At 47.2% G+C, this 12,710-nt stretch overlaps 1 protein-coding gene across 2 annotated transcripts in view; it reads right to left on the reverse strand.

The window, feature by feature from the left end:
• Positions 1-638: 638 nt before the first annotated feature.
• GRIK5 (glutamate ionotropic receptor kainate type subunit 5) overlaps positions 639-12,710 on the reverse strand; it is a 109,036-nt gene continuing 96,964 nt past the window's right edge. For both annotated transcript variants that reach the window (XM_081200207.1, XM_081200206.1), the window contains 4 exons: positions 10,991-11,216; positions 8,629-8,757; positions 6,624-6,745; positions 639-2,226 (listed from right to left, as the gene is read on the reverse strand). In XM_081200207.1, the coding sequence (XP_081056333.1) occupies positions 1,870-2,226; positions 6,624-6,745; positions 8,629-8,757; positions 10,991-11,216 (834 nt within the window). In that variant the 3' untranslated portion in view covers positions 639-1,869. The remainder of the gene's footprint in view (positions 2,227-6,623; positions 6,746-8,628; positions 8,758-10,990; positions 11,217-12,710) is intronic.

Genomic DNA, 12,710 nt, shown 5'->3' on the forward strand with positions numbered 1-12,710 from the left:
AAACGCCTTTAAAAAATCCAAAAGGCCATTTTGTCAACAAGGTTTTGTGCATCCTTTGACTTTGCTTTCTTGGCTTCATTTCACAAGCTGCTGTTTCAAGCAAGCAGGGCTTAAAGGTAAAGGACCTCTGACAGTAAAGTCCAGTCGCAGACGACTCTGGGGTTGTGGCGCTCATCTTGCTTTAGAGGTCGAGGGAGCTGGCGTTTGTCCGCAGTTTTTCTGGGTCATGTGGCTAGCATGACTAAGCCGCTTCTGGCACAACGGAACACCGAAACCAGAGCAGCGCACGGAAACGCCATTTACCTTCCCACTGAAGCAGTACCTATTTATCTACTTGCACTTTTTGGCGTGCTTTCGAACTGCTAGGTTGGCAGGAGCTGGGACTGAGCAATGGGAGCTCACTCCGTCGCGGGGATTCGAACCGCATACCTTCTGATCGGCAAGCCCAAGAGGCTCAGTGGTTTAGACCACAGCACCACCCGCGTCCCAAGCAGGGCTTAGGGAAGGAAAAATGATGGATTATGTGTGCTGATGTTTGCAGGTGTCCACACATGGGGTTCCCCCGCCCCGCCACGGACGTGTACCAAGCTGCCCCCACCATTAGCACGAAGTAATAATTCTCTCCCATCACTCACATAAAAGAATCAAGTATTTTCACGTTTATTTGTCTTTTGGGGTTGCCACTAAAGTCTCCAGTTTTTGGCTTCTATAGAAATTTCTCCAAAAAGAAAAAGAAAAAACCTTTTCTTAAAGAATGAAACAAAAATTAAAAAAAGACAGACAAGACGTCATGGGGAGGGGCCCCCACAGACCAAATCCTCGCTCCCCACTCTCTTCTGCTTCCAGGGTCCTGTGCGGTTCACTTCCCCCCACCCCCACCCCAAAAGCTGGGTTGGTCCGTTACCTCTGTTGGGGTCTTTATCTTCCCACTTGCCCCCTTTTTTTAGTTCTTGGTCCTGTATTACTTCAGGTTGGTTTGTTAAAAGCGTGGGACCCGGCAGGCCCCACGACTCCTCAGAAGGCGGCTTAGTTGACCCTGAGTTCAGTCTCCATCGCCAGTGTACAGTTTGCTTGCACGCAACCCACCTCCTTGCCCACCTTGCGGCAGGTTTAGGTTTCTACGCCGCTAACTGGACCTTCCGGCCAGGGGTTCCGGCCTTCCCCCCACCCCCACCCCGAAAAAAGAAGGCGAACTGTCCCTTTGCCCCGCAAATAGCTGGAGGTATTCATTTCCCAGCAGGCACGTGGCGGGGGCAGTGTGGGATCCCCAACCCCTTTTGGCAACTCTGCTTAAGCAAACTCCCTCCACGGGGCGAAGGAATGGGGGGGACAGCACAAAAAGGGGGGCTGTGGTTGCAGCTGCACTGTGGAAGGGGTAGGAGGAGCTGGAGGGGGGCAAGGCCGACAGGGGTGGGGTGGGGTCTGTGTCTGCGGATATTGGTTTTCATATCCCTTTCCCTCATAGTAAGAGGCTCAGGAAACTGTCTTTCTGCAGCGTCAGAAACAAGCTGCCACAGATCTAATCACCACAATGGCGAGGTTCAACTGGGGCTGGGTGGGGGGCATGTATGTCTCTTTCCCACGAGAAGTGGGGATTAGAAAAGGACTCTCTCTCTCCCCCTTGGATTTCGAGAAGAGCTGTGGCCTTCTTTTTTGGCGGGGAGGCAGGAGGGCCGCAAAGATATCCACACACTACCCCTAGGGCAAGGGATTATGCGCCAGGGTGTGCGCGGGGAATTCCCCTCAGGCCTGGGTCCCCCAAATCAGGGCATACGCATAGCGTACATGTCTTAAGAGCAGGCGCCTCCGCACGAGAGCGAAGGCAGGGCCGAGGTGGGGCAGGGGGCCAGTAAGCACGTGGGGCGGGCGTCACTCCTGCCCGCTGAGTTCGCGGGGGGCTCCCCGGCGCGGAGTGCCCTCCTCAGAAGGCGGGGGCCCCCGAGGCGGCGGGGGAGCACCCCGAAGAGTCTGGATGCGCCGGCACTCGTGGCAGATGCGGACGTGGGTGCAAGGCCGGGGGGTCTCCTCCAGGAGGCGCTGTGGCCCCGGCTCAGACACCAGAGTCCCCGAGTAGAGCTTGCCGTTGCTGAGGCGCATCTCTCGGACGGAGCGCAGCGACAGGGCGCCTCGGGTGGTGTAGTGGCGCCGGCGCCGGCGGGAGCGGGTCGGCTTGCGGCAAGAAACAGCGTGGCGCAGCTCTCGCAGCATCTCCTGGCACACCGAGATCTGTCACGAAGGAAGGAGCAAGCAGTGAGGAGGTGGGCGCCACCCTAAGCATACCTTCCAACATTCCTCGTGTGAAAATAAGGACCCCTCCCATTTTTCTGCATGCCCTTGTTTCCCCGGCTATATATACTGGTGTGGTGGCAGTGGCCGAGACTGAGAAGCCATGTTAAACTTTGCACAATACCACAGAGAGCACCCAGTGTAATGTTGCTACATTAGGCGGCTTGGGGCATTGTGGGTAATTTAACACAGCGCGCAGCATTTCAGGACCAGCCCCTGCCCACTTGTGGGGCACCAATGGAGGAAGGCATGCTTCTTTGGCCCTTCTGGCGTCTCATTTCACGGCTTCCCTGCCCCTCTATTTGCACCCTGACCAGGGTTTCCAAGCAGCAAGTATTTTACTGATCCATCCCATCAGTAAACAGAGCCTAAAAAGTTGATAAACTTTGTATTTTGCCCTAGGAGATTCTACCTCAACCCTATTCCTCAGTTTTCAGATGCTTGCAGGTTCCGCTGCGACTTGACCGTGCTACGCTTACCCAGAAAAAACAGTATTTTTTGAAATGAAAGTGTTGCTGGCAAACCCAGCCTCCAAATCACTGAGGTACAATCCTCTTGGATTCTCACGACACAAACAAGAATATGAGCACAGACTACCTTAAAATCACAAGAGGTTTTTTTAATTTAAAAAGTCAATGCTCAAAGAGAGAAACAAGATCCACCTTTGCACTTAAAATGCCCCAGACAACTTACAGGGCATGGTATTGACCTCTGACCCCTGTGGGATCCTCCAGCATCTAGTAACCATAGATAGACTGCCTCTGAACACGGGGGTTTGTCTTTGAACTATGATGAATAGAGATGTGGGGAAATTTCAGCGGGAACAGAAATGGCCACAGTTCATTTACTTGTCTTGTGTTTAGAACGAAACTCAATCCATCAAATAGATCAGTATTCACTTGTTGCTGCTGCTTTCAGTCTGAAAATGATACCTAATTCATTGTCCACCGCCACTTCCTTTGCAGTGAAATGGGATGGAAAAATGAAGCGACAACATAATTTACGTAATTAATTACCCAAGTTATGTAGTTCCATCACAGCAGACAGAGAGACAAATAACATAGTTTTCAAAGTGAACTGCAGCGGAATGGATGCAGTGTTTATGCAAGGAACAGAGGGCAATACAGTGGTGCCCCGCAAGACGAATGCCTCGCAAGACGAAAAACCCGCTAGACGAAAGGGTTTTCCGTTTTTCGATGCGCTTTGCAAGACGAATTTCCCTATGGGCTTGCTTCGCAAGACGAAAACGTCTTGCAAGTCTTGCGATTTTTTTCGCTCCCCCCTTTTTCTAAGCCGCTAAGCCGCTAATAGCCTTTTAGCCGCTAAGCCTTTAATAGCCGCTAAACCGCTAATAGCGCTAATCCGCTAATAGGGTTGCTTCACAAGACGAAAAAACCGCTAAACGAAGAGACTCGCGGAACGGATTATTTTCGTCTTGCGAGGCACCACTGTACAGAAAATTATGCCTTCTTATTAATAACGTTTGATAGACCTAGTCTGGGTTCATTTAATCATTTGAAAATATAATTTCTTCAGAAACTGGGTAGTGTTTTCCCTAAGTACTGCTGCTTGAATAAATCCAACCTGTCCTGATGGAATAAATTCTTCTGAGCCTACTGCCAGTTGGTTTCAATGAAACATAATCACTTAGTGCCATTCCAGACATAGCAGCCATCTTGTGATGTTACAACACGGCAGCCATTTTGGAGATGGTCCTTACTTGGGCAAAATGTGGGGGAAATTCTCAAAAGGCGGAGCAACAGAGAAGTCTTTAAAACAAAACAAAAAATGCAGGCTAGCATACTAAATACTTCTGAAGGGTCCTCGCCTTCCCCTGTTGCTGACCCAGAGGGAAAAGAGGGATACAGAGGGAGGGAGTTTCTGTAAGAAAAGGCCTTGGTAGCTGAGGTTGGGGGGAGTTGGGTTTGCTTAGCCTGGATAAGAGGAGACTGAGAGGAGATATGATAACCATCTTCAAGTATCTGTCACACGGAAGATGGAGCAAGCTTGTTTTCTCCTCCTCCGGAGGGTAGGACTTGAGCCAATGGCTTCAAATTTCAAGACAGGAGATTCTGACTAAACATCAGGAAGAACTTTCTGACATTAAGAGCTGTTTGATAGTGGAAGAGACGCTCCCAGAAGTTGGCAGACTCTCTCCTTCTTGGGGAGTTTTTAGGTAGAGGTCGGGTGGCCATCTGCCATGGCTGCTTTAGCTCAGATTCCTGCATTGCAGGGGATTGGACTAGATGACCCTTGGGGTCCCTTCAGACTCTACAATTCTAGGAGTCAAGGACACTAGAGGACCTTGTTCCAGTCTGTCACACACACTCTCTGGGCCAAAACTACCCCACTGCCCTGAATGTCTTAGAAGATGAGCAATTAATAGAATTGATAATGATAACTGAATGATTAGTGGTGTATTTAAAGCAGAGTGGATTTGTGACCTTCCAGAAAGTCCTGGGCTGAAGCTCCCATCATTCCAGGTCATGCTGGCTGGAGCTGAAGGGAACTGAGCACTGACAATAATCAAGAGGACCACAGGTTTCCCCTCCCTAATTTAAGAAGTATTAGTATGGGGAAACAAGAATCAAGGACATGTAAGGTGAGAATAACCCTTCAGCTCTTGTTAGAAACAAGAGGGTTTCCCCCCCATGTATGGAAAAAAAAACTTCCAACAGCTGATGAACAAAATAATAAAACAATTCATTTTGAACAGTAGGGCAGCATCCTCTGTGATCTTCATTGTTTATGTGACTACAAAGCTTCCTGCGGCTGTTAGGGCGGTTGTTTTGTTCTGTTTTACGGCAGAATATATTTAAATTTATGTTCTAAATATGTTGCAAGTTGCTTGGAGACCTTTGGGTAGCAGGCAACAAACAAGTCAAAACAAACAAGCAAGCAAATAAATAATATGTGCTCGCAACCGATAAATTACCGCAAAATGAAGCCAATGTCAGCTCATGAACAATAGGGAAATTATGCTTTTCTGTTACAGGGCAACCTCAAACAGAAAGCCCCCAGAAGAGGATGTAGCTCAGCGGTAAAACGCCTGCTTTGCATGCAGAAGGTCCCTGGTTCAATGCCCGGCGTCCTCAGGTAAAGAGAGACACCCACCTTCCTGAAATCCAGGAGAACTGTTGCCAGGAGAACTGGGCAGCATTAATACTGAAGAAGGAGCAGGTAAGGCCCAGCCACCAGCCACAAACAAGCAGGACAATATCATCGCTCCTGCTCTGAAAACAACAGCAGATTTCTGCCCGCTCTCTGCACACACGCACACCGTACTTGTAAAGCAGTGTCACACCACTTTGAATAGTTGTTGCTTCACCCAAAGAATTATGGAAGCTGTAGTTCGATACGGATGCTGAGAGTTGTCAGGAGACCCCTCACATAGCTACAATTCCCAGAGGTCCCTGTGAAGAGGGATTGGTTCTTAAATCACTCTGAGAATTGCATCCCTGGGAGGGAAATGGGGCATCCGAACACAGCCAGTGTGGTGTAGTGGTTAAGAGCGGTGGACTCGTAATCTGGGGAACCAGGTTCGCATCTCCGCTCCTCCACATGCAGCTGCTGGGTGACCTTGGGCCAGTCACACTTCTTTGAAGTCGCTCAGCCCCACTCACCTCACAGAGTGTTTGTTGTGGGGGAGGAAGGGAAAGGAGATTGTTAGCTGCTTTGAGACACTTTCGGGTAGTGATAAAGCGGGATATCAAATCCAAACTCTTCTTCTTCTTCTTAACAGACTATAGTTCCCAGAATTCTTTGGGAAAGCCAGGACTGTCTAAAGTGGCATGGTACTTTAAAATGTATGGTGTAAACGTGAACTTCTCCTCTCTTCGACCCTCCCAGTGTCCCTATTTTCCAGGGACAGTCCCGGATTTACTGGGACTAATTTCTAGGTTTCTAATTTGATCCCAGAATGTCCCGCTTTTCCTTAGGAAAATATATGTTGTAAGCAGCCCAGAGTGGCTGGGGCAATACATAAAAAATTGGGGAGGGGTATAACTAATAAAATCAGATGGGCAGGGTATAATAAAATAAGAACAACAACAACAGAATAGGATGATCCTGTCTTTATTGGAGAAATGTTGGAGGGTCTGCACTGTCTGTCTGTCTCTCTCACAAACACACACACATCTGCAATTCTGCCTCTAGTCTGCACCCTCTGATTCACTCCTCAATCTTCTTGTGGCTCCTTGACCAGTTTAACGCCCTTCTTAAAACCACCCACTCATACTTCCTGAGGGGCTGGTGGCAACAGTCTTCCCTTTAGACCCAGCCACTGTCCTTCTTTCCTTCCTCCATGCAACCAGAGAACCAGCCCCACCCCACCTCACCTCTTCATGTTCAGCCGAGCGACGCGTGGCCCATACAAATTCCATGACAGCGACGAAGACTGCAATGATGAGCCCGCAGATGAGCACCACAAAGATGCCTCCAATGTTCTCCATGCCCAGCCCTGGGGGGGGGGGGGGGAGAGAGAGAGAGAGAGAGAGAGAGAGAGAGAGAGAGAGAGAGAGAGGAAGAAAAAATAATAATGGGAGCCAGCAAGGACAGAATGGACACAGCTTTAAGCTGCCTCACCCTGGCCACTTTCAGGAAGTCAGAGAGCATTCCTAACACCTTGGATTTCACATCTCTCTCATACACACACCTATAATGTTGTCTCCTTGCCCAGTGTGCCTAGAGCAGCTCTGAATGTTCACTTCCAAATATTTTCAGTGCAATTTTCAGCACTTTGGAAGATCCCCAAATCCCACCCAAGAAAAACTTTAATGTATGCTTTTGAAAGTTAGGGTGTTTGCAGACACCATGTTTCCCTTTCCCTGCTGTTCCCTCACTACTATTTTTCAGCTTTTCCTTCCCCAGAATCCAGCCAATCCGGAATCCCTTAGTAAATGGGCTGACACATTTCGCTGATTTTTCGATAAGTGGGATCTTTAAAAATCAATAGAACACAGGCTGAAAATGAACCCTTTGCGTCCAAACCAACAGAAGCTACTGGCTACTGTTAGTTGGACACAATACTGGATCTGTTTCTGCTATGGTGAGGCATGTATTCCTGCGTCTACAGCTGCAGCTCTTTGGATTTTCCTCCACCAACCCATCTTTTTCGACCGGCAGTCTTCTTTCTTGCCACCAGAGGTTGCTCTACACAGCCTATTAGCAATCTCCACAAAACTTACATCTGATTTCAGCAGGTGGGCATGCCTGTGAGCCACACATGAAATCTAAGTTACAAAAACTGACGTCAAAACAGCCCCAAAGACAGGGCCTCACAACCATATACTGTGGGCCTTCATTTAGGCAGAGAACCATGCTCAGTGCCAAGGTTTCACCTGGTGGCTTCTTCCTCCAGGTTTTATTCCCCCCCCCCCAGCTTGCCATATTTAATTGTTTGTATGGAAGAGAGGTCTGAGGAACATTGTGCCATACGTTCAAAGCACATTTCTTTCCACGGGGCCTATAAGACAGAGTTGTTCCGCTTGGCCTTTGGCTTGTATTCAACTTGATCCCCTTCCCCTCTTTCCTTTTTCCTTTCTCCTTCTGTGATGGAACTCCTATTTGGGGACCAACCTGGCTTTTTTCTGGGCCACATAGGACCAGTCCGGATAGTTTTGAAGATTTGATGTTTTCATCCCCCAAAAGTTTTTGATTTGCGTTTCTACTGAAATGAGTCTGTATTTTAATCTTGTTTTTAAGTTGTATTTTAATCCATTGTTTTTATACCAGGTGTTAGCCGCCCTGAGCCCGGGCTTGGCTGGGGAGGGCCGGTTATAAATAAAATTTATTATTATTATTACTATTTAGATCACATGCCTCCGTCCCCAATTAATCCTGAGAACTGCAGTTTGTTGGGAACTGGGAATCTGTGAAGGGTAAATGGCAGTTCCCAGAATCCTTTGGGGGAAGAAGTTATGTACAGTGGTACCTCTGGTTACGTACTTAATTCGTTCCGGAGGTCCGTTCTTAACCTGAAACTGTTCTTAACCTGAAGCACCACTTTAGCTAATGGGGCCTCCTGCTGCCGCTGCACCGCCAGAGCACGATTTCTGTTCTTATTCTGAAGCAAAGTTCTTAACCTGAAGCACTATTTCTGGGTTAGCAGAGTCTGTAACCTGAAGCGTATGTAACCTGAAGCGTATGTAACCTGAAGCGTATATAACCTGAGGTAACACTGTACTTGAAGTGCCTGGTGTAGGTTTAACCCATATTTATCAAAGACCTTGGGCTGAAATTCCAGTTGGGTTCTACTCAGTGTTTACCCAACCATGGCGTCCATTGGCAACCTCAGGTTGGCGGCGGCCATCATACGCACCCCTCTAACCCTCAGAACCTCACCTTTGGCCCGGTGGTCCTCTTCTTTGGGACACTTGCTTCCCTCCCACCACTTCCGTTTCAAGATCTCCAGGCGGTTGTTCTCCTGAAGCTGCAAGATGGCGAGGGTGATCTCATCCCGGAACGGGGAGCCTGCAGGATTGTCAAGGAGGCAGATATGACACAGGGCTGTCAACGATGATTAATCCACCCCTTCTCAGGCCATCACTCAGTCGAGCTTCAGAGCAGGGGCCGGCATGTCGGCTCCAGCATTATGAAAGTCGTCTAATATAGCTCCCTGCTGACTTTGAATCTTATTTACCAGTTGGCTTATTGGTCACACAAGGCTTGTCAGCGTTTAAGGTAAGTGGGGGGGAAAGGCAAGCGGAGCCCCAGCTGCCGCAATCAGCTGCAGCTCCTTGCAAGAGCAAGCCTATATCACTTTTTTGAAAATCTCCCTCAGTATTGATCTCTGGGTGATTGGCTGACCTTAATGCCGAAGTTCATCCAAAGTGAAAGGGGAATCTAAAAGATCCATGTTGATGACACCACTGTTTCGAACATCCCCAATGACAGGCTATACCTGCCTATGTAGGGGTGTGTGTGTGTGGGCACATGCGCGTGAAAAAGAGAAGGAAAAAGAGAAGGAGCTGGTACAGTGGTGCCTCGCAAGACGAAAATAATCCATTCCGTGAGTCTCTTCGTCTAGCGGTTTTTTCGTCTTGCGAAGCAACCCTATTAGCGGATTAGCGCTATTAGCGGTTTAGCGGCTATTAAAGGCGTAGCGGCTTTGCGGCTAAAAGGCTATTAGCGGCTTAGCGGCTTAGAAAAGGTGGGGAGCGAAAAAAATCGCAAGACTCGCAAGACGTTTTCGTCTTGCGAAGCACATCGAAAAACGGAAAACCCTTTCGTCTAGCGGGTTTTTCGTCTTGCGAGGCATTCATCTTGCGGGGCACCACTGTATAAGCAAGCACGTCTGCATGAGAAATCAATGTGTTTTTTTGAAAGGTTCATGCAAGGTGTTTTGTTGTTGTAGCGTTCACCAGTGCTTTTTTTTCTTTAAAAAAATGCTTAGGGGTACTCTCACTTTGACTCCATAAAATCACCCTTTTATAGTTCAAATCAGAGGGAATAAATACAGTAAATGGACAAAAGTACAAAGATTCACAAAATGTTTAGGGGTATGCGTACCCCTGCATCCCCCCAGAAACAAAAGCACTGGCGTTCACAAAATGTCATTGCCAGCAGAACACTAACCTGTATACCTCCCCCCCCCCCAAAGTTTATTCTGGATTTACCCTTTCCAAGGGATATTTTATGTAAAATAAAAAATAAAAAATTGTCAACAACCCATTTGCAATATCTCAAATTACGCCCTCTCCACAAAGCACACCTTCTACCTTTCTGGTAGAAAAAAAATTAAACGGTCAATTTTGGCCTTCGAAAAGAATTCCTTCTGATTAGTTCAGAGTGTCCTGAACTCCAAATGCATTTGACAACCTGCCACCTGGCGGAACCCCCAGTTATTTGCCTTTATCTGTTTCCAATACCCATTCCAACCTCAGGCTGAGCCAATTAACAGGCTGCCTGGCTCAACCTCACAAAGGTTTTCTGTGGTGGGACTTCTCCAAGAACCCCCACTGCACCCCCATGCTGACTACTTTGAGATTATAAATCTACAAAATAGGGCCTTGTCTTGATATTTTCGGACAATAAAGAGGCTCACGTATGTATAAACAGTATCTATTTCATACCAATATAGAAGATCAACAATACAGACATCACACAAACACATACAGAATCTTGAGGGCAGCCCTGTATAGGTGAGTTTTTAAAATTTGACGTTTTATAATGTTTTTCTATTTTGCTGGAAGCCGCTCAGAGTGGCTGGGGCAACCCAGTTAGATGGGAGGCCTCTAAATAATATATTATTATTAGCAGTAGTAGCAGTAGCAGTAGTATTAATTAAACAGTGTAGACTATGAACTACTAACAACGGATTGCTAGTAAAGAGTTGATGATTCATAGCATTCCTGGTTATTTAGGATTTTTTTATGTGCCTGTAAAATGTTTGTACTGTTGATCTTTCATGTTAATATAATATAGACACGATTCATAACTTCTTCTTTTTTTTTTTTGTGTGCAACATCTAGCACCAGGAATTCCTAGTGCCAGGTGCAGTACAGAAGAATCAAGGTAGGAGTCTTACAGCAACCTCCACAATAAGTAGAAGTGACTCAGGTATATATAAATAGCATCTATTATTATCAGCATTGTAATTATTATTCGGCCCACGCTTCTGTGTCCCTGTGCCTTTGATATTTTCCATTGTTCTGCTCTTGGCACCAATGCCAGCTGATGATTGGCTCCAGCTACTGCCACTCACCCAGTGGCATTCCAATGCCATAGCCCTTGGTATCCAACAGCCCCCCAATTTGCGTGAGGTTGCAGTTGAGCCTCCGGTGATACTCGTTCATCGTGCTCTCGAGCAAGAAGGCATACTTCGAATTCAGCACCCGGGCGATCCCCTCCTCTGTGCTCTTGACAAAGACACTAGGTTGCTTTGAATGCATGTAGTTCCACATCCGCTGGTACGTCTGGTACCGAGAATTCTGGTTGGAGAAAAAAATAGGGAGAGAATGAATGAGGGAGAGGGTGCTGAGACTTTGCAAGGCGATCATATACTCGTGGCTTGCTCTGAGAGGTTAGTTTCTTCCACAAATGAAATTTTATCGTGATAAGCATCGTCATAATGCGAAGGAAGGACCTGTATGTTGGTTTATTACATTTTTTATCCAAAAGATATCAGGGCAGCCTGCAAGTTTCTCTCACCCTCCCCATTTTATCTTCCCAACAACCCTGTTGGGTAGGCTAGGCTGAAAGATAGTGATTGACCCAAGGTCACTCAGAAAGCTTTGTGGCTGAGTGGGAATTTTAAGTTTAGGCCTCACTTGTATTAAGTTCAACATTCCAGCCACACAGTTCATTGACATGATGCAGAGCTTGTCTGAGGCCCAGGGTGGAAGTCTTGCTAGAATGAAATCATAAACTCAAACAAAAAAGCAGCCAGTCCCTGGTGGGGGCCCAACCCAGCTTATTTTATATATATATATATATATATATTCAAATTACTGCTTTCAGCAACAAGTAGTGGAACTGGGCTTGCTCTGTCCTCTCCCTGTGGCTGGTGGAAATAAAAAGACTAGGTTGTTCTCAGGCGACAAGCAGACAGAACCATGCGGTGTGGCGAGAGAGGGCGGGGCACATAAAAAAATAAATAAATCAGAAACTGCCCCGGCAATGCACTTGTGCAAGTCACAATTTTATGTTGAATTATTGGATGCTTTGCTTCCAAACTGATAACGCAGTGGGCTGCCCAAGTTTAGCACTAGAGAGGGAATTATCAGGGTAACCTGTCATTTTTGTGTTTTCTGTCTGTTGTTGTTATTATTGTTATTAATGATACAGCCCTTGCACACCTAGTAGATTATTGTGGTCAGGTTTCTCGTGAAAGTTGCAAAGATCTCAGAAGCCTCTTTTGCAGTAACTTAGAGAAGGGCTGTCCCTGTTCTGCGGAACAGCATTCCTGCCAAGATGATAGGCGGTCACTTATCTGCACTTTCTGGAAACAGTTGAAGACATTTTTGTTCTAACAGGCTCTCTTAGATGAATCAATGGGCCTTTGCCACGAGTGTGCACTTGTTAGGGTTTTAGCCTTGCTTTAAATGCGTTATTCTTTGTCGCCAGCTATCGCCAGTACAAATCGCCACGAGAGATGGTGTTTTTAGAAGGCGATTAACGAATCAACTTCAACTATAAGAAAAACCCGAGGTCTTAGAAACAGATGAAGGCAGAACTGGACTCCACACTAAAAACTATTTTGCCGGGCGATTGTGAAGTGGCAGGATGCAGTGAGCTGGTCCTCAGACCTGACAAGGGCAACACATCAGGAGGAGACAGCTTTGGGACTCAGGAAGGAAAGGAATTTGCAGGGCCCTGGCAGAAAGGGAAAACTGTAGGTTTTCCTTTCCGCCATCCGGCCTGCCACCTTGTTTGTTGATTGATTTCCCTTCATTAATGTCTCCCAGAGCAGAGACTGCTGTTAC

Source organism: Podarcis bocagei (assembly GCF_964188305.1).
Source record: "Podarcis bocagei genome assembly, chromosome: 7".
Taxonomy (NCBI): domain Eukaryota; kingdom Metazoa; phylum Chordata; class Lepidosauria; order Squamata; family Lacertidae; genus Podarcis; species Podarcis bocagei.